Source organism: Cotesia glomerata, linkage group LG5 (assembly GCF_020080835.1).
Source record: "Cotesia glomerata isolate CgM1 linkage group LG5, MPM_Cglom_v2.3, whole genome shotgun sequence".
Classification (NCBI taxonomy): domain Eukaryota; kingdom Metazoa; phylum Arthropoda; class Insecta; order Hymenoptera; family Braconidae; genus Cotesia; species Cotesia glomerata.
In genome coordinates, this window is record NC_058162.1 from 8,003,161 (window position 1) to 8,023,485 (window position 20,325).

The window sequence follows — 20,325 nt, forward strand, 5'->3', positions numbered from 1 at the left end:
AATATTAAAAAATGTTTTCACTCTAATTTTTACGAATTCTAGTAATTTTAAATATATTTTGACAAACTTTATTACTAAAAAAATGTTTACAAATTATAGTCATTTTTAAAGAGTCCTTGAAATTTTTAAGTAAACAAAAATTTTATTAATTTTAATTTTTATTAAATTTTTCAAAATTTCGATTTATAATGTTTTAAAAATAGTTGAAATAATACCTCAAATTTTCAAAACCTAATGTACTTAAAATTTGGTATGAACCCTCTTTTTACATCCCTCTACAACTTTCACCAGAATAAATTCAAAATTTTAATTTTTTTATTTCTAAAAAATCATAAAAAAATGAAAAAATAGACAAAAAATCAACTTTTTTTTTCAAGTTTTCCCATTTAATAAAAAAAAAAAATTTATTAAGCAGGAAGTATTGTTTATTGTTCCCCTTCTTTACCTGCCTGTAACTTTAAAAATTTTTCTCTTTAAAAACTCTGCATTCTTAAAATATCAGCGAATAAATAGTAAAAATATTCATAAGCTGTTTTTTAGTTAATTTTAAAAAAAACTCTTAACAAATTTTTCCAAACTTAATCCACTCAAAAATTTTCGATAATCTCTTCCGAGTTTGGACTTTATTTCATTCAAAATTTTTATTAAATTCCACTCTTAAAATAATTTAATACAAAATAAATCATACAAGATTAACGTTTACTAATTTTTTCATGCATATGTAAAAAAAAAGTTCAATAATTTTTCATATTAATCTTTCCCAATATTCTACAAATTTTCATAGAAAATTCAAAAAAATTTTTTTTTCTCTGTGAAATAACTGCTCACTTGTATCTTAATTCTTAAATTCCCGATGAATTAATCATGAATTTTTTCTCATCCAGATGAGCTCACAATTTCCAAGATTTTATCCCGGAGGGGGGAGTACTTTTTTTCTCACGTCAATGGATCACCGAAATAATTCACAATATTTATAAATCACCTAATAAGTTTATAATCTTTGATTCGATACATAATACTTTACATGTAATTAAAAAAAAAAAGTCTCTCGCAGCATGGGAAAAAAATAAATCACATGAAATTCGATAATAATAGTTCGGGTATCAGACATTAACAAAAAATAAACAGAGGTGACCGTGTTCCACTTCTTAAATTAACTATATTATAAATTATAAATACTAAATTACAATATAATACAATGCTACCATACATTATACAGTATAAGGAGCGCAAAAACGCTGACACATCACGTAAAATATCAATTACAACATAATTATTGTTTAGCGAACGAGTTATAAACTTTAAAACATTAAAAAAAAAAAAAAATAAAAAAAAAACAAAGAATTATAAATTAAAGTGTAAACATATAAAGCGTCGGTTGACGCAAACGCGAATTGTGTGAGTATCGGCACGTAGCCGTGTATATAAACAATTGTAAGCACACATATGCTTGTATTAATAATTATAATTAAAAACTGTAAATAAGAATAATGAATAGCAGGCAGTTAAAATTGAAAAAAACAATCGGCCCATTGAATTCACTCGCTTTCTCAACAGCCGACTAATAAATAGTAAATTAATAAAATATAAAATAATGATAAAATGAATTTTGTTCTGGGAAACTATTAAAAATGTAATAATTACCCTTGAGAAAAATAAAAAAAATTAATTATTGTTTTTAACGGTTAATTTATGGTTTGGTAACGGTGTGTTCATTTAAATGCTTATGTTTAATGATTAATTAAGAATGGGTATGTGTGTTAATATGTGTGTGCGTTTGATGACGACAACGAGAGTATGATGACGGGTAAAAAACTTACGGCCAGACGGTTAGGTGGGTTACATTTAATATAATCCTGTCAAACAAGTTATATTATATTATATGTTATATTGTAGTGGTGTTATGGGCTATAGGTGTATTTATATATTTATATTATTGTATTTATATTTATACAGATGAGTCTGAATGATTAAGAGTCCCCATTAAACCCTCGTAATCGACTACTCATAACCCGAGCTGAGTAGGCTTCCGCATCACCGGAAGGAGATCATCATCACTTATAGATGGAGAAAAGCATGCTCATGAGATATTTGTCTCGGAATTATAAATAACCATCGATTTATTATAATTTATAATTTATATTGTAGTCTTCTGGGTTTTGTTTTTAGGCTTACTCGGTGAGAAATTATATTTCTGGGAGAAAAAAATTACGTAGTCGTATGATATAAGGTGGATGAATTAATGAACTACTACTGCTGGGACTACTGGGAACTAGAAATATTTATTTGAGAAACTTGCTTTCGAGATTTTTCAGATTTTTTGTGGCATTCGATGAAATTTTTAGAATTTTTGCTTGACTTTAAAAAATTAAAATACGAATTTTGGGTTAAATATTAACGATACGCGAAAAATATAAAAATACTTTTTTGCAGACAATTAAATTTTCTATTAAAAAAATTTTTATCAATTTTCACGTATCTCGTATATCCTTGAGGCAGAATTTTAATTAAAAGTTAAAAGCTAGAACTTTGAAAATAATTATAGGAATTTTGAAAATAATTTCGTATTTAGATAAATCATAATTTATTTATTTTATTTATTTATTTAATTAAATCGACCCTACACAGAAAAAGAGATTCACTTGAACCAAGAAAATATTTTTCTTCCTAACTATTTTCTTGAGCGAAAAAAAAAATTTTTTTTTACACAAGAAATTACACTTATTCCAACAAAATTAATTCTCTTGCTCTAAGAAATACGTATCTTGATCCAAGAAAATTTATTTAAGTCAAGAAAATCTTGTTGTTTTGAAAAATTCAGCCTCTTGCTCCAAAAAATTTAGTTCTTGATAGAAGTAAATTTTCTTGTCTTGAGAAAATTTCTCTCTTGCTCCAAAAAATTAAATATCTCGATAGAAGTAAATTTTCATTAATATTTTTATTGATTAACATGTCAAATGGGAAGATCAAATAATATCGAATCATTTTTTTTCATTCAATATGTATAATTGCACGCTAAAATAATATAAAATGGGTATCAAATATTCAAGAGAAAAATTTTCTCAAGGTGAAGTAGGTGGCGCTGCTTCCCTAAAGTATCTAAAAATCTTGATCAAATATAAAAATTTATTGTATCAAGTATTTATGATAATTTGAATTAAGAAAAAATAATTTTTATCAAGAATAGGATTTTAAGAAAAATTTTTACTTCGGCTAACACAACTTCGGTCTTTCTTTAGGCACCCGAAAATTTTCTTGAGCTAAAATTGACTTTTGTTCTCTAGTCAAGAAATTTTTCTTTCTGTGTAGAACAAGTGTTCCCTAAGGGCCGTAAAGTACAGAGTATTACATTAATAGTGAGTAATCTATATATATATATATATATAGGGAAAGTGGGTTTCGTAGACCGTCAATCACGCAAAAACTACTGAACATATTGACATGGAATTAGGACCATTCGACGCGGAATGAATTGTAGATGGTTATAGGCTACTTATTTTTCGAATTCCATCAATCCTTCACCATTTTATTTCTATTTAACTTTAATAGCATTTTTTCCCGCCGATAAAAACAAAAGACGGGCATTTTTCTTCAATTCATTTGTTTTTTTATTGGCATAAAAGGAAATAATTTTTATTACGTTACTTTTTTGAGAATTTAGTTCCATATATACCCACGCGTGGGGGGATGCGTGGGTGGAAAATATACATATATAACGAAAAAGGGTTCCTTTGATGAAAGTTGACGTCAAAACTACTGAAGCTATCGGGATGGGACTACTACCTTCGACGCAGAATTTTTTGTAGATAGATATAGACTACTTATTTTTTCGATTTTATTAACCATTTCTCATTTTTTTTACAATTTACTTTTACATACATTTTTTCCCGCTAAGAAAAATGAAAGACTAATTTTTTATTCATTTGTTTTTAATACGATTTTCTTTTGTTTTTATTACATAACCTTGCTATTTGATTGATTTAACGTCATTTAAAAAAAGTTTAAGAAAGAAGCTAATTATGTCTGGTGAACTAAGTGTCGAAAGTTTATATTCATATGCTGATCGTATGTTTGGTTATGGTAAAATTGGTTTCAAGAAGTAAAATATTCAGATATCTATGAAATCTACTGAAAATGTTGTTGTTTATAAACTAGGACTTTTTGAAACATGAAATTTAGACCATATCTATTGAGTTTCAATAACATTCACTAAAAATTTCCTTGCAACAAACGTCTCTTTAGCAGCGGGAAAAAAGTCATTGTAAGGTTTCCAAAACTTAACATTACATGTAGTAATTCGGTCAACGAACTAAGAATTTTACATACATGTTATTTTTGCCGATTAGATAATTTATAAATTGTTCTTATTGCGGGATCGCGGGAATGTAACAGATTAAAATGAATGCATTTTCCAAACACTGGGTATGTAAAAAATAAATTTGGCTACTTATTTAAATAGAATTCGTAAAAAACATGTTAAATTTATTTTCTATGAAAAATTGATGTCGCTGAGAAAATTTTAAATGACAAAAAAATTCTTCGCTTTTGAAGCTAGACAGACTTGCAATGACTTTAACTAAAACTTTCAATACTCATTTGGAATCTGTGCAATTCAAAACAATATTCTAATTAAATTTCAAGTCTAGATCTAAAAATGCAATTCTATAAAGCGCCCAGCGAAGCGGGCGGGTAACAGCTAGTTTTATATAAATTAAAGTATAACATTTTAAAGTTTGTTAATATTAATTGTATTACAATTCTCATATGATTATAATGATTATGATATGAATTCGACTAAAGTATTAAATGATATAGGATAAGGTATAGGCTATTTATTTATTTATTTACTCATTTGATTTAATTCAATTGATTATAAGCTATTGAATATAAGCATTTTATGTCTTTATTAAAAAACCAATTAAAGGCATTTTGAGTAAAATATTGAACATACGAAAAAACATAAGAACATTTTTTTTACAGGAAATTAGATTTTCTTAAAAAATGTTTCTTTTTTAATTTTTACTTATCTCAATTTTCTTGGCTAGAATTTTAACAAAAAATCAAGATTCAAAACTTCAAAGCTGAACAAAAAAACTTTTTAAATAATATCTTATTCTTAAAACATAAAATCCAAATTTTGAATTAAATATTGAAGGTACAAAAAAAATATAAAAAGACTTTTTTGAAGGAATTTATATTCTCTATAGAACAAATTCTTATCAATTTTTCCGTATCTTGTATCCTTGAGGCAGAATTTTGATAAGAAGTCATAACACTAAAACATAAAACTAAAAATTTTTTTGATACAAGGACGAATTTTTTTAAAAGGATTTTTTACCATTCAATGAAGTTATTTTTCTGGTAGTTCATAACAAGGAAATTATCCGAATCTTTCCAAATCCGTCAAAACTATAATATCCCGAAAACAGGAAAAGAAACTTTAAAAATTAAAGAAAAAAGAGAGTTAGAGAAAAAAGTTGTAACCGAAAAATATTTGTATCGCGATTAGTTACGCGCCTGTAGTGACGCGTTTGGATTATCTACGCTCGGTGATTCGAAAGAAGAAAAAAAAAACAGATTGTCATTCCTCTATAAACATAAATCTCCATATTCTATTGACAAAATGTTTACAGGGAAAAAACGTCACATGTTGTTGGAAAAGATATTCAAATGAAATAAAGCAACTCATTGAGAATACTTTTTTAAAATAGTTAAATAATCGATAAATGAAATGAAAATAGATAAATTTTATTGCGGATTTAATATATGCGTAAAGTATAAACCACTAGAAAGCAAGACGAGGTTATACTCGTATAATAACAATCGCGTTATGATCCTCGTAAGGTTTTATTTAACTGGCGGTCGTATAATAGTTCAACTTTATTGTTCCCGTCATTCATTTATACCCTCGCCAAAAAGTTTATACTCAAACTTAACTTTAAACTATGAACTTCTTTCATTCCATTTTCTTTATCCTGCGCGGCAATAATAATTTAAAGGATTTCGGTTGGTTAAAAAAAAAATTTAATTATCAACATTTCTGATGTTTAGGGTAATTTAAAATATTTTATATCAGGATTATGATCGAAGCTAGAAAATAGTTTGATCGATTGTCAAAATAGAGATCATCAATCTATTGTAAGCTACACAATGATGAGCAATCAATCCCTTGAGATCTCTGTAAATACTAGGTATACATAAATATTTTGAGTGATTAATTTGTCAGATGACAAAATAGAAATGTTTATGTTTGTACAGTTAATAGCAATCTATCATCTCAATGGCTCATTTATTAAATTGTTATGTCAATAAACCATCTTTTTTATTTACTTTCATTGGATATTTATACATGCATGTTCGGTGTGATAGTTGAGAAAGATATTGATGTTAAATTTTAATCTACACGGTTTTTAATTTTTTGTTATTTTTTTGAAAAAGTGATTGCCAAATATCATTTTAATTCAATTTTATTGGCATTAAAAAAAATTGTTTCTTTTAATGAAAAATTTTTTAAGGAAAAACTTATTGAAATAATTAAATAAAGAATTTTTTTTTGTAAAAATTAAAGACTAATCTCTTGAATTTTGTTATTAAAATTGATCAAAAATTCAACAAAATTTTCTATTAATAAAAATGTGAAAAAAAATGTTCTCATTAAAAATTTCTTGAAAAAAAATTAATGTTAAAAATTGAACCAAAAATTATTTTATAAAATTGTATAATCAAAACTTTTAAAAATTTCCTTTTGATAAAAAAAAATCTTAGAAAATTAAATTAAGAATTCTTTAATATTGATTAATAATAAAAAAGTTTCCTAAAAACTTATTAAATAAAAATAATTCAGAAAAACGAGTGAAAAATCCTGAGAAATAATAAACGAAGTGAAGGTCAGAAAGTCATTGAGAATAAAGAAAATAAGTAGATGGTGATTGTCGATAGCTACTTAAGTTAACCCTCGAGGTCTTGAGACTCTTTAGCAGAAAAGTACCCGGTGCATCCTGGAGCGTCATCGGAATGGAGTGTTTGGCGTGGTATGGCGTGGAAGATGCATCGAAAGCCCAGATGAGCCCACACACCAAGAAAGACTAATAGCCAGGGAGATAAGGTTAAACTCTCGCCTGGATTTAGCACGAAATCGGCAGGACTTTTGTAGCCAGGCAGCCGGCTTAATCCGGTATTTAATTTCTAAATGGTATCTGAATTTTCGAATTGATTTATCGATTTCGCCTCTCGCCCGCGAGTCCAACAAAGCTACCAGATAAAAACACTTAACCCTCTCGGAAAACATGTCCACCGGGCTTCCATGTCCAGCTTACAAGCACCCAGCTTCTATTCTCCATTCACCAGGAGATATCGAGGAAGATTAATAACACTCTTCTCTACTCTCTCTGCTCCCAACAAACTTCAGGAATAAACATTATCCGAGCCAGATGAGAGCCAGAGGTTATCTTTCATCTTTTTTATTATTTTTAAAACTCACTCTCTCACTCTTACTCTTACTCCATTATACCACTTGTTCATCATTTTCATCTCTCTATTTTTATTTTATTTTTCCACGGTCTTGTCTTACCTTCCGTCCATTATTATCATTATTGCTGTTACATTATTTATCCCAGCTCATCTTTATAGTGAGATTAGATAATTCTTCAAGTCAAATATTAACTCCCGGTAGTCACATAGTGACTGCAAGTTGCTACGCTGATAAAAACTTTTAATTTCTGTGAAAAAATTTTCTTATATGACCATATTAAATAAACCACACACGGAAAAAACATTAATTTGAATTAACTAAATCATTTTGGAGAACTTCATCTTCTTGATTTGAGAAAAATTCTTAAACTAACAAATTTCTCTTGATCAAAAAATTTTTCTCTTCATTTAATTTAATTTTTTTTTTTTCAGTGTACATAGAAAAAAATAAATCGGTTCAATTAAATACTTTTGGTGAAAATTTCGGTCTTATTTTAAAACATTTACAACTCTTAATTAAAGAAAATTATAACTCTTGGATGAAGATAAAAAAAAGTACATTCAAAAATTTTATCTTTCAACCGAAAATTTTATTGTTTTGATTCAAGTTACATAAATATTTTACCCAAGGATTTTTAACTTCCCGCTAAGAAAATCTCAGATTTTTTAACTATCCCCGCGAGGGTGTCACGGTGTCTGTATATGTGTGTGTGTGTGTGTGTGTGTGTGTGTGTGTGTGTGTGTGTGTGTGTGTGTGTGTGTGTATGTGTAAGTATGTAAACCTCTCATAACTTTTGGATGGCTTGACCGATTCGATCGCGGTTGGCGCCATTCGAAAAAGCTTGTCCAAACTTAGATTTTGGATAAAATTTGGACCGATTCGGACCAATAGATTTCGAGAAATCTAAAAATAACTGTAAAAAAAAATTTTTTCAAAAGTGGTTTTTTTGGAATAACTTTCGAACGGCTCTATCGATCAACTCCAAAAACTAATCAGCTCTTAACCTTGAAAAACCACGTCGATCGCCGCTAATCCGGTCAAAATCGGTTGATTCATTCGAGAGATATCGTGCAGGAAAGAAAACCCAAAAAAGTGTTTTTTCGGAATTGCTCCGGAATTTCTAGTTTGATCAATTAAAACTTAAAGATTTTTTAAAAGGTTTAAAAAACTGCGTTGAATGCCGCCAACCGCGTAAATATCGGTTCATTCATTCAAAAGTTATTGCGGTTTGAAAACTCAAAAAATAGTGTTTTATCAAACTTTTATTAGACTTCTAAGCTCGAAGAGCTCAAAAGCATAGAAATGTTATCTGTTTGAGCTCGGAGAGCTCAAAACAACACATAAGCTGTATTTTTGAGCTCGAAGAGCGCTCAAAAACGGCATAAGTGCAATTTTAAGCATCCAGGTATGGAATTAGCGGGAAGTTGCAGGGATGGCCTTCAGGGTCAACCGTTTTCCTAATTTTTTCTCTTGGTATGAGGCCGGTAAAATTGATTTAAGATAATACCAACCTTTTTCAATCAGGTTATTTTACTTGCTTCAAAAATATATCTATAATTTTAAATTATTAACCTGTCAATTTTATTTCTGTTTAAACCTACCTAAATATATGTTGATTGGTGTATACATTTATAAAAAAAATAATTTACTTCAAAATAAAAAATCTTAGACCAAGAAAATTTTGAAGAGTTTGATTATCTTGAATCAAGTAGAAAAATTATTAGTTCAAGTAAAATTTACTTAAATTAATATCAATCTCCTAGTTTCAGAATTATTCTCCTTGATTCAGAATTATCAAACTCGTGAAAATAATTTTCATCTAAGATTTTTTCTTTTCAAATTAAATTAATTTTTTTATCAGTGCAGTTTTAGAAAAAAATAAAAAATTATTATTAATTATTTTTTTATTCTCATTTTTAGCTTAATCTTAATACATCCATACAACAAAAGAAATCATTAAAAATTTTTACGATTTTAAAGCAAATAAAATTTACTTAATCTAAGAAAAACTTTTTAATTAAAATAGTTTTTTTGTTTAAAGATTTTTTTTCTGAACCAACCTAATTTTTCTCCATCAATGTGTAAAATAAAATGTAAAAATATCTGAAACTAGGTCGAGGACAAATTCACCTCGACAAAACATTTAAGAAATCTCAAAAGCAATTAGTCCCAAATGAATTAACTGATACAATCTCGGACCAACAGTTTTCCTTCCAGTGGGATGCTGGTGAAGTGAAAACAAAATAAAGGAAGCTCGGATGCGACTCACTGTTAGAAAATATTTACCAGTAACTAAAACTAAAAAAGGAAGAAAATTTCTAGCGAATTAGATACACCGTTTTTGATTATTTACGGGTGAACACTTTTGAATTCCTCCATTTGCTCCTTTTTCACCCACATTATATTATGCTAGTTCTTTTCTCTTCCTTCTTACTTTTATAACGCCATATAGAGATCGGAATTCGGTATCAGTTTGTTTATAAAAAGTAACGCCCTACCTAGTAAAATTGCTACGCCATCAAAGTCTGAATTTGAGAAAACATAAAAGTATTGTGCAGAATAGCTGATTAGTCCCGGTACGAGTCTGTATACGTATTTTATTTTCCAGCTTCCTCAGGGAATAAATTTCTCGACGGGGGCTCACCCTTACCGACACATTTTAACAAGACGCAGACCTAGTTGTTACACCGGATAGGAAACAAAATTAAAAACTCTACAGCACCAGAGTTAGCTACCGATACGGTGAAGAATCTTGTCGAAATTCTAAAAAATGACTTTTCAGCAAACACTTACACAAGATTTACGATTTGTTTTCTTCGAAAATCGATCCTTTCTTCAAAATTATCGGCTATTAAGAGTTGACTTTTGTTTGAAAAAATTTTCAACAGAAATTAACTGAAAAATTCATTTTTTTTATTTTTTAAAAAACTATTAAAAGTTACTTTGAAATAAATTATCAGATTCGAGTTATTTTTTATGACTAAAAAAATCATTTCTATGAATTTTATTAAGATCAAATAAATTTTTAAGGTATTTTAAAGTAGTCTGGTAATTTATGCCTGTTTTCATGACTTCTTTGGAGGGTGGTTTTTTATAAGAAAATAAAAATGAATTATCTTGAATATTTAGAGTGTTTTTATTTACATATTGAAAATATAAAAAAAAATTTATTTGAAAAAATTTAATAGTCTATTACTATTATTATTGTCACTCGAAGTTGGAACCTCAAAAAAAATGCACGTGGGTGGCTCGGGTCCTAACTTTTTTTCTACGGAACCGATTGCTTTCAAATTTTAACAGGCTGTTCTACACACTTATAGTTCTCGTCGGTACTAACGAGAATTTTTTTCACCCCTAACTTTTTATTTTACAACCCTTTCTTTGCTAAAATAAAAGGACTTTTTTTTTCAAAGTCCGCCATTTTGTTATTTACCCTTGAAATTTAACTTCAGTAGTTCCGACCAGAACGACATGTTTATAGATTAAGAATAATCAAGAATATTTGATTTCAAATAACATCAAGAGCCAAAATCACTCGGGCCACCATTTTAAAGAAAAATTTCTGCCAGTCTGAGCCCTTAATTTTAATTCCAACTATTTTGCACTTTATTGCGTTAATGCATACAAAAAGCATCTTCTACCGGAGAAAAGCTATAAACAGGGAATTATATGACTATTTTTTAAACGAAAAAATTGCTGACAAGAATCTTATTGCCAAGTCGAAGAAAATTGGGTATGAAAATTTGTGTTATCTTCGACGCATCCGAAAGAGCGATACTAACTTTAAAATAAAATGTGTTTGCCGAGTTTCCAAAGGAAAATTGGAAGAAGGTAGAGTCGTAGAATGCATACATTGTGGTTTTCGATGATGTTCAGGTTGAGTGAGTCGAGTTCAAAATATTTTTATTGTAAACTAGACGACCCGGTGAACTTCGTATCATCTACATATATTTGTGAAAACTATAGTCTAAACTTAATACAAAATTTTTATTTACATTCAATGCAACATAGTTATACACTTAATCAATTTAAAGCTTTTTGATGGACTACATTTTTTATCTTTTTTTTTGCGGTGCGTAAATATATAAAGATGATGGTTTTCCGATTCACGAACACAGGACGTATAATTTCCCATGCACGAAACAGGGAAACTGCGATTTGATTCCGCAAATTTTCAACGACTGGCCTAGCGATTTATTTTTTAAAATATCTCCGAATTGGCTGAACCGATCGACCTCAAAAACTAATCAGCTCAACCTTAAAAACCCGCATCGATCGCCACCAAAAGCGTCAGAATCGATTGATGCGTTCGTGAGATATCGTCGAAAAAAATTGAAAAAAGTGTTTTCTTGTAATAACTCCGAAATGTTTCATTAGATCAATTTTTTCGTCCCAAATTATTTATAGAGTTCAAAAAATTACATCGATCGCCGCCAACAGCGTAAAAATCGGTCGATTCATTCGAAAGTTCGAAAAGTCCTAGTTTATGAACAAAAATATTTGTTTACATTCTACTCACCACTTTGACACAACCTACATATCAATTGAATTATCACGAAATCCGTTTTTAGTTGAAATCTAATCATTGAATAAGAAAAATATTTAAATCGGTTGACCTTGAAGGCCATCCCTGTAATTTCCTGTATCTCTTGAGATTCTTTAAATTTTATATCTGTAGGAACTGTATTTGAAGAATATGAATTTTTTGACAATTAATACCTCCGCACTCTTATATAGGGGAGGAATTTCGTAAGATCCTATTCGAGATGATTTTTATATTATAAAGAAAAGATCCTACAAAACTTCGACTCCATAGAAACTATCGTTTGGAAATGATAGTTTTTCATAGCTAACTAAATAGTTAGAAATTGATAAAATCCACTCTTAGCTGAACTTAACATCATTCACGAAGATTCCTACTAAATTTTGAGTCTGTAGAAGTTACAGTTTGAAAATTAAAAGTTAACATTCTAACACCCACCCCCGCAATCCTTATTGAGAGTGGGTTGGGTAAAATCCGCTCTTAGATCATTTCCGCATCACATATGGAAGACTCCACCTAAATTTGCCGTCTGTAGGACCTACAATTTGAAAGTTAAAAATTTTCATTGTTAATATCCACCCCGCAACCCCCTGTGGAGCGAGCTGTCGTAAAATTCGTTCATAGATTATTTCTATATCTCTTACAGAAGATTCCTACCAAATTTGGGAACTATAGGAGCTATAGTTCAAAAACGGGAATTAATCATTGTTAACGCCCCCGCAATCACCTTTGGGGGAGGATTTTTTAAAAATTTTTTTACATACAAACCTTCTCCTAACAATTCTGAAGGCAACAAAAAAAAATTTAGCTCAATCGGTCCAGCCGTTCTCAAGTGATGCGTGGACATACATGCGGCATTTTATTTTTATTTATATAGATGTAAAAATTTCATTATACGCACTGATAGAAGGATTTAGTACGGAGTACTAAACTGATTTAGTAACAAAATTTTTATTCATTTATTTGGGAGAAACAAATATTTTGTACCCATCAATAATATTTGTTATAGTTTAATAAATGATTTCTTTATATGAACAAAGCCTTATTACATAGAAATAAATATTTAGTTCCACCAAATAATATTTAGTAACAGGTACTAAATATTTCTTTGGTAAGTATTGTCGGTAGATGGCTATGCTTTAATTCCAATGTTTATGTGATACATAACCTATTCACTAACTTAGATTATTTTATTCAGCTTGATTTTGGGAGATTTATTAAACTTTTAAAAACACACATGCTCCCAATAAATGTCTTCTATTTATGTCTTTTCTCAGTGGAGTTTAGCTTACATTTTTTAATTTGTCTATTATTGATATATTAAAAACTTGTTTAATTTTAAATTTTATAAACATCTCAAACAAAAAAAATATAATTTAATGAGATTCTTTTCTTTATAATACTTATATTTTTACTTAATAGTATATTACACACCTAGGGAAGGAAAGTAAGAAATGTCTCAGATCACATGTAATTGTTGGCCGAGGCGAAGCCGAGGTCAACAAACATGAGATCTGAGGCTTTCTTATTTACTTCCCGTGGAGTGTATACTATTTTTTTGCTCGACGAAAGCAGAAAGGGGCAACTTCGTTTAGCGCAGCGGACCGAAAGTTGACGCTTTCTGCCCGTCGAGCAAAAAAATTATTTATTCTAATTATTTTTATTTATTTTAAGTTAGAAAGTTAGGTTACACGCTAAAATTAATTAAAAAATTAATTTTTTTGATACCAATAAACGATTTATTGAGTACCAATAAATCATTTGTTAAATACTACTAAATATTTATTTGGTGGGACTAAATGGGCTTTAATAAACGATTTAGTACCTATTACTAAATATTTGGTAATGAAAGGTTTGTTACTAAATCATTTAGTATCTGCTACTAAATCTTATTAAATAGAACTAAATCCTTCTACCGTTTTTGTATGAAGACTTTTTTTTGTAGAAAATTAAATTTTCTACAAGTTTATTTCACATTTTTTTTTCTGTAAGTAGTAATTTATGAAATATCAGAAAACAAGAATTTTATATAAATTTGAGTTTAGTGACCCGTACAGTCTTACAGGTACAAATTACAACTTCATTGCAAAGGGCATTTTTATACACAATTAATAAATCCTGAGTAAATTGGACTGAGTACAATATGATAGCACAAAATTCCACTGAGTTATAGATATTTAAAAAAAGGCAAATTTTTTAAAAATCTCTTGAGAGTGTAAAATTATAAATCCTCCGAAATAAATCCTTATACTACATGATATCAATAAAAAAGTGAACCTTGAAAAGTAATTATTTATAATTTACTTAAGTTAGTCAGTCACATGTGTAATGTTTGTGAACATCTGTATCCATAAAACATAAAACTATAAATATTAGCCCAAAAAGACAAAAGTGTTAAAAATAAATTGCTGATAACAATTAATTAAAAATGTTTTTTATTTTATTACCACATTAATTGTCATATAGTCACAATAATTTATATATTATATTAATACTATACATAAAAAATCTATTATAAATATTAGTCAGGCACTTATTGACAGATCAGCAATTGGATTATTTGAATCCAAGAAGAATTTTTATAAATTTTTGTAGCTTCTTTTCGTTTGTCGTCAACTCATCGTAGGGAAATTCGGGAAAGTGGCAGAGTTCAAAATTAGAGCAATTGTGTTTTTTCATCAACTCGGGCTTGTAAAACCTAGCGGCCTTTCGAACTCCATAGGGGTCAGCCGTCCAGGTGTCACCCTTGAATCGGAAGCAGTATCGAGAGTCGATCAAAAAGTCCGTGAGGTCCTTCTGATCCTGGGCTTTGTAACCGTATTCTTCGATATTTATTCCTTCCGTTATGTCGCAGCTCATCGTGTCTCGCTTGCGGATAGTGCGACACAAACCTTATCAATTAAAATTATTTTTTATTTATCATTATCATCATCACTGATTATTTGATAATGATTATAGTTTATTTTTCCAAGCACTGATTATAAGTTAAAATTAGTTGTAATAAAAAATAATATTAAAGGTAAATAAATTGTAAACTTACATTGTGAGTAATATGCGAAAGTGATGAAAAATACTAACAGTAATTTATTGTTCGACATTTTAACAGCGAGTGGCTCTATAATTTCATTTACGGTTAATATATATCTTGATAACACACTGTTAAAGTTAGACGTTATCAGTAATGATCATAAGCCTTATCTCACCGACTTATATACCGTTCATGTTCTTCGGCACTACCTCCAAATATTAATAATTTATGTCATAATATGTGTTAATATTCGTCACTTAAAATAATTCACACTCAATTTAATCCAATCATATATTAAGGTATAGTTAGAATTGTAATTATCAATGAATTTAATCTTTTATTTCTTTCTTACTTTCTTTGTTCGTCGCTCCGCCTAAATCAAACTTAACATGATTTATATTTTGACTGTAAGTCACTCTGTTTACACTCTAATTAGTAAACAACCAAAATGACGCAAGTACTGTTCAATAACTGACTATTTTGGTCGAACAAGTATAATATTAACTATTTAAACACGTGTATGAAAGTCACCTCTATGAAAATTATATGTTAATTACTTTTTGTTGGTTTTTTTTTTTTTTTTTTTTTAACGGTTTCTTGTAATAGTCGTGCGTAGTTTTGAGTCTGATGCATTTTTTTCAGAGGGAAAATTATTGATTTTTAAAATAATTGATTTTTTGATGGAGAAATTTGAATTTATAATTTTAGATAAAGTTTTGATACGAAAAATTATAGAGTCCCCTTCCGGTCTCGGCCGGACCCCCATCGAGACAGAAGTCTGAAAAGCGGGGTTAAAATAAAAAAAAAAAAAAAAAATTATAGAAAAAAAATGTTTAGAGGTAAAATAATTTATTTTTGATGACAAAACTAAAAATTTAAAATTTTGGGTCAAATTTTGATACGAAAATTTGTAGAAATAATTTTTTTAGACCTGAAATTATTCATATTCTATGTGAAATTTTGAATAAAAAATTTTAGATTGAATTTTATCATAAAAAACTATACAAAAATTTTTTTAGAGGCAAAATAATTTATTTTTGATGCGAAAATTTGAATTTTAAATTTTAGATCATAATTTGATACAAAAAATTGTAAAAAAAATTTTTTGGAGGTAAAATAATTGTTCTTTGGTATATAAACTTAAACTTAAATCCTGGGTAAAATTTTGAAGTGATGAAAAATTGTGAGAAAAATTTTCTGTTAAAAATTAATTTTTTTAAAAATGAGAAACTAAAAATCATGAAATTTAGACAAAATTTTAATATTTAATAAAACTAAATTTTAGGGTAAGATATAATTCATTAGCTTCCTATCTGGCGATCGGCTCGTTAGCATCACAGTGTTTCTACGGTAACGATAACTGCTCGTTAACGGTGATTAAACGGCAAGCTTAACATCAACCACACGAAACAATCACCGGCATGGCATGTATAATATTACATTGTCTATCCCCTTTTTTTAATTCTATTAAAAAAATTTTTATCCATTTATTTTTCAAAGTTTTTGTATTTTTAATTTTCTACACTTAAGCTCTCAGCTGATGCATCAAGTCTACTTCGAAAAATTTCTAAGCTGTCGTGTGAATCTGGTGTCACTGTTTTACACGACAAGAATTTAATTTAATTTTCTTAGCGAGAAGTTAAAAAAAAAGTACAAAATTTATTTGAAACAAAAACACTTTTTTAATTGAAGAATTTTTCTCTTAAACACACTTCAATTTTCATTAGTGCAAAAAGTTTAAAATCAAAATTTTAGATTATATACTGCAGATACACAAAATGATAAAAAATACTTTTTTTGCAGTAAATAAAATTTCCAATAAAAAAATCTTCATTAATCTTTTTCGTTCTTTCTTTATTTTGAACAGTACTCGATCAAGACTATGAAAGTTGAAAATATTTTAAGACAACTGAAAAGTAATAACTTCAGCAAACACTTTTCAAACAGGTTTGAACTTGATAATTGACATTGAAGTAATTAACACGTACCAAGAGCAGATAACAAAATACATATATGTCTAGAATGCTGTCTAAGAGGTCGTTGCTCCAAATCAGGAAAAGGAACTAATTGAAACTCTTTTGAACAGAAGAATAATCGAGTTAAAATATTTAAAAACGGACAAGAAAAGTCTGAGCATAAGTATCAGAAATAGACGTGGAAAAAGTTGAATTAATTATTGTTATTGAGAAGGAGAATCAAAGGGATGGAACGTCACCGGTTGATCGGTTTTGAGCTCAGCTATCTATCCAATATCATTTATAATATATATTTGAGAAAATAAGAATATAAGATATATAACACAACACTTGCTTGTCCAGCATTCCGTCGCGTTCGAAGCTGGAGCTCTGTCCAAGTATTATTAAATCAGGACGATAAATAACAAGGCCGCGACGGAATCCTTAGCCAGCCGTCTTTTTTATCATATCACCAAATCGTAGCTACTTGTGTTCAGATCTTGCTCGTCGTTTTTGTAGTCACCTGATTCTTGTTCTTAAACACTGCTCACTGCCGGTTTCACCACTTCGTCAATCGAAACGTCCACTGTCCTCTGCTACTCACCGTCCACCCAGTTGAGTCTTGGGACGACTTTGCACGCGATTATATTACCACCCCGCCGCATTCCGTGTCCGCTCGACGTCGCTAAATGCCCACTTGTACCACGAAAAGTCATCTGAGTTTTTAGAAATACGCAATACCATTATTTTTTCATAATTATTCAAAAGTAACTTGAGTTTCATGTTCCTATTTTTTTTTTTTAAGCTGATAACCTTACATCTAGATCTCAACTTGTACTGGTGAAGCTTAGACGTGTTTAGTAAATATTAGATTTTTATGATGCATCAGAGACCCGAGCGATACCGGTTTTTTCAGGTCTCATCAGGATGAATTAGACTTTTGCACGCCTCATAGCGCGAAGCGCGTGAGGTTGTGCTTTATACTCGACTCGTCAAGATCAAGCAATTTTGTGATCTTTAAATGCCTCTATCACAACCATATTACACTTATTCAATTATAAGTAGATGTACGCCGAAAAACACTTAAATTAAACCATCTTTTACTTTCTAAAATCATTTCATGTTGCTATTTTGAAAAAAAAAAACGTTTTGAAAAAAATTTTACGTGGACGTCCGGATGTCACCCCATTTCGGATGTACCAACGATTACTCCCGAACAAATTAATATTTCAAGACCGGACCTTTTTTATTAGTTTAAGAATTCGATGAACTGGGTCCGTATTTTATATCAGTGGCCTAGCTTATGTATTTTTTTTTTTAAATTGAATTTTTATTAAAATTCACGGATACAACCGTACAAAGCCAAACGAACTTTTCTTATTTGTCACATCTTCTTATTTGTTGAAAACTTTGGCGCCACTTGATCAAGCTAGATTTTTTTAGACTGCGTGCGCATATGACAAGAAAAAAGGGCGCCGATATTTAAAAAAAAAAAATAAAAAATACTCTGTAAGAAATTACTTAATTATAATTTTTTTTTAATTAATTACACAATTAATTTTTTTCTTAAAAAATGATTGAGCGTTATGAGGCGTGCACTTTTGGATTTTCCAGACTTTTTTGTAGTGTGATAGATTTCAAATTATTGCCTTGTTAGGTTCTGATTTATGACCGGAGATACACTTTTAGGGTTTTATTTTCGGTACTAAACATTTTAGGCAATAGATAAAATATAAATTCTATTGTCGAATTTAAACTTTCGAATTTACCAAGCTACACGTTAGAGGTTGTAATTTATGAAATTTATCATCGAATAATTTTATTAAAGTCGCCGACTAAATTCCAAAATAAAATCAGGTCATTATTTAAACGCGAGGAACTATTTGTTTTTTCCATATTCAGAACAGCCTTTTAATTTTTACACTGTTGTAATATTTTTGGTAGTTAGTAACTCTAGTACTATGGCTATTATTTAATATGGTCTATGTCTAGATTTTACAGTTTCTGTTTCAACACAAATTTCGGGGCTTAATTTTAGTTAAAAGTTAGTTTTATCAACATTTTTGTGGTAATTTAACGCACGATGACATTTGAAAATAATTATAGTAAATTGTGTTAACAAATTGACAATAATTTTGTATCTTGGATAGATTTATCGTGTGATTTATACGAAGCTTTAAAAATGTTTTTCATCGATTAAAATCATGAAATTTTAAAAGACCAACAAAATTTAAAATCGTCCAGTTGTATTACAAACCCGACCATTGTTCCTACTATGGAAATTAATTGAATAATTTATTTTAAAAAGGTATAATCATAGAATATTCATTACACAAGCTAATATCAATATCATTATTATTATTGTTCGAGATTGAGTATGGTAAAAAATAATAAATAATACTTTTATTTCATTTATTGTTTATTAATTTTTGTGGTCAAACATATGGAGAAACTGGGGTGCATTACTTTTAAATGCATTAACCGAGTAGGGACCGTAAATACATAAAAGTATGAGAACAAGACAATGAACAATGGAATGCCGCGACATGAATTATACAGTTATTTATTTATCAACTTTAAATCAGTGTATTATTTAAGTTAAGAAAATAAATCTGAGAGAGTAGGGACTTAATAACTCGTATAAGGAGTTCCTTCATTCATTTTCTAAAACGTTTTTTCCATTGCATGCAATATGTTAAATATGCATATATGTATGCAAGTAATGTTATGTTATACGAATCTAATGGACACTCGAACAAATTCGGGCCGTTTTGCCCACGGTTTCTCTATCCCAATGAATTATTGCGACGTGGGCTTCAGCATGAAAACAATTTGACTAAAGAGAAACGGCATGTGAGCAAACCTATAAATTAACAGTGTTTGCACGGTAAAGAATGGAAAGGGAAGTTTATCTGAGAAACAGTTTGGTTTATTTATACTGCCGATTGTTTGATATTCAAATCAATAACGTTTTAAATATTTTCTGTTTTTTTTCCTTTCTAAAAATATAAAAATTATATTAGCAAATTTTGAAAAATTGCTAAAAAATTTGACGTTTTAGGAAATTTTTATTTAGGAAAAAAAATTGATAAATTATCAGTATTATAGTTATTATTTATCTGATTTTATTGTTATTATCATTCGAATTTTTAACACTAAGATTTTCTAAAAAATTTAGCATAAAAAAATTTGAAAAATAATTATCAAAAATTTTTTTGAATTTCAATTTTACAAGAATAATAAAATAAGAAAATTGATATCTTTAATTAAATATTAGTTTGCTGTTCACTTAATCATTTCCAATAGATAAAAAAATAACCAAGTGTTC

The 20,325-nt window shown here is 28.8% G+C and overlaps 2 protein-coding genes across 2 annotated transcripts in view; both read right to left on the bottom strand.

Annotated features, from left to right (window-relative positions):
- The window catches only part of LOC123264969 (sonic hedgehog protein A), a 53,819-nt gene that overhangs the window by 24,231 nt on the left and 9,263 nt on the right, over positions 1 to 20,325 (bottom strand). The window lies entirely within an intron of this gene.
- Positions 14,513 to 15,543, bottom strand: LOC123264970. The gene is made up of 2 exons (XM_044728518.1): positions 15,055 to 15,543; positions 14,513 to 14,905 (listed from the first exon to the last, which is right to left on the bottom strand). The coding sequence occupies exons 1-2, from the start codon at positions 15,110 to 15,112 to the stop codon at positions 14,571 to 14,573; spliced, it is 393 nt and encodes a 130-aa protein (XP_044584453.1). The 5' UTR covers positions 15,113 to 15,543; the 3' UTR covers positions 14,513 to 14,570.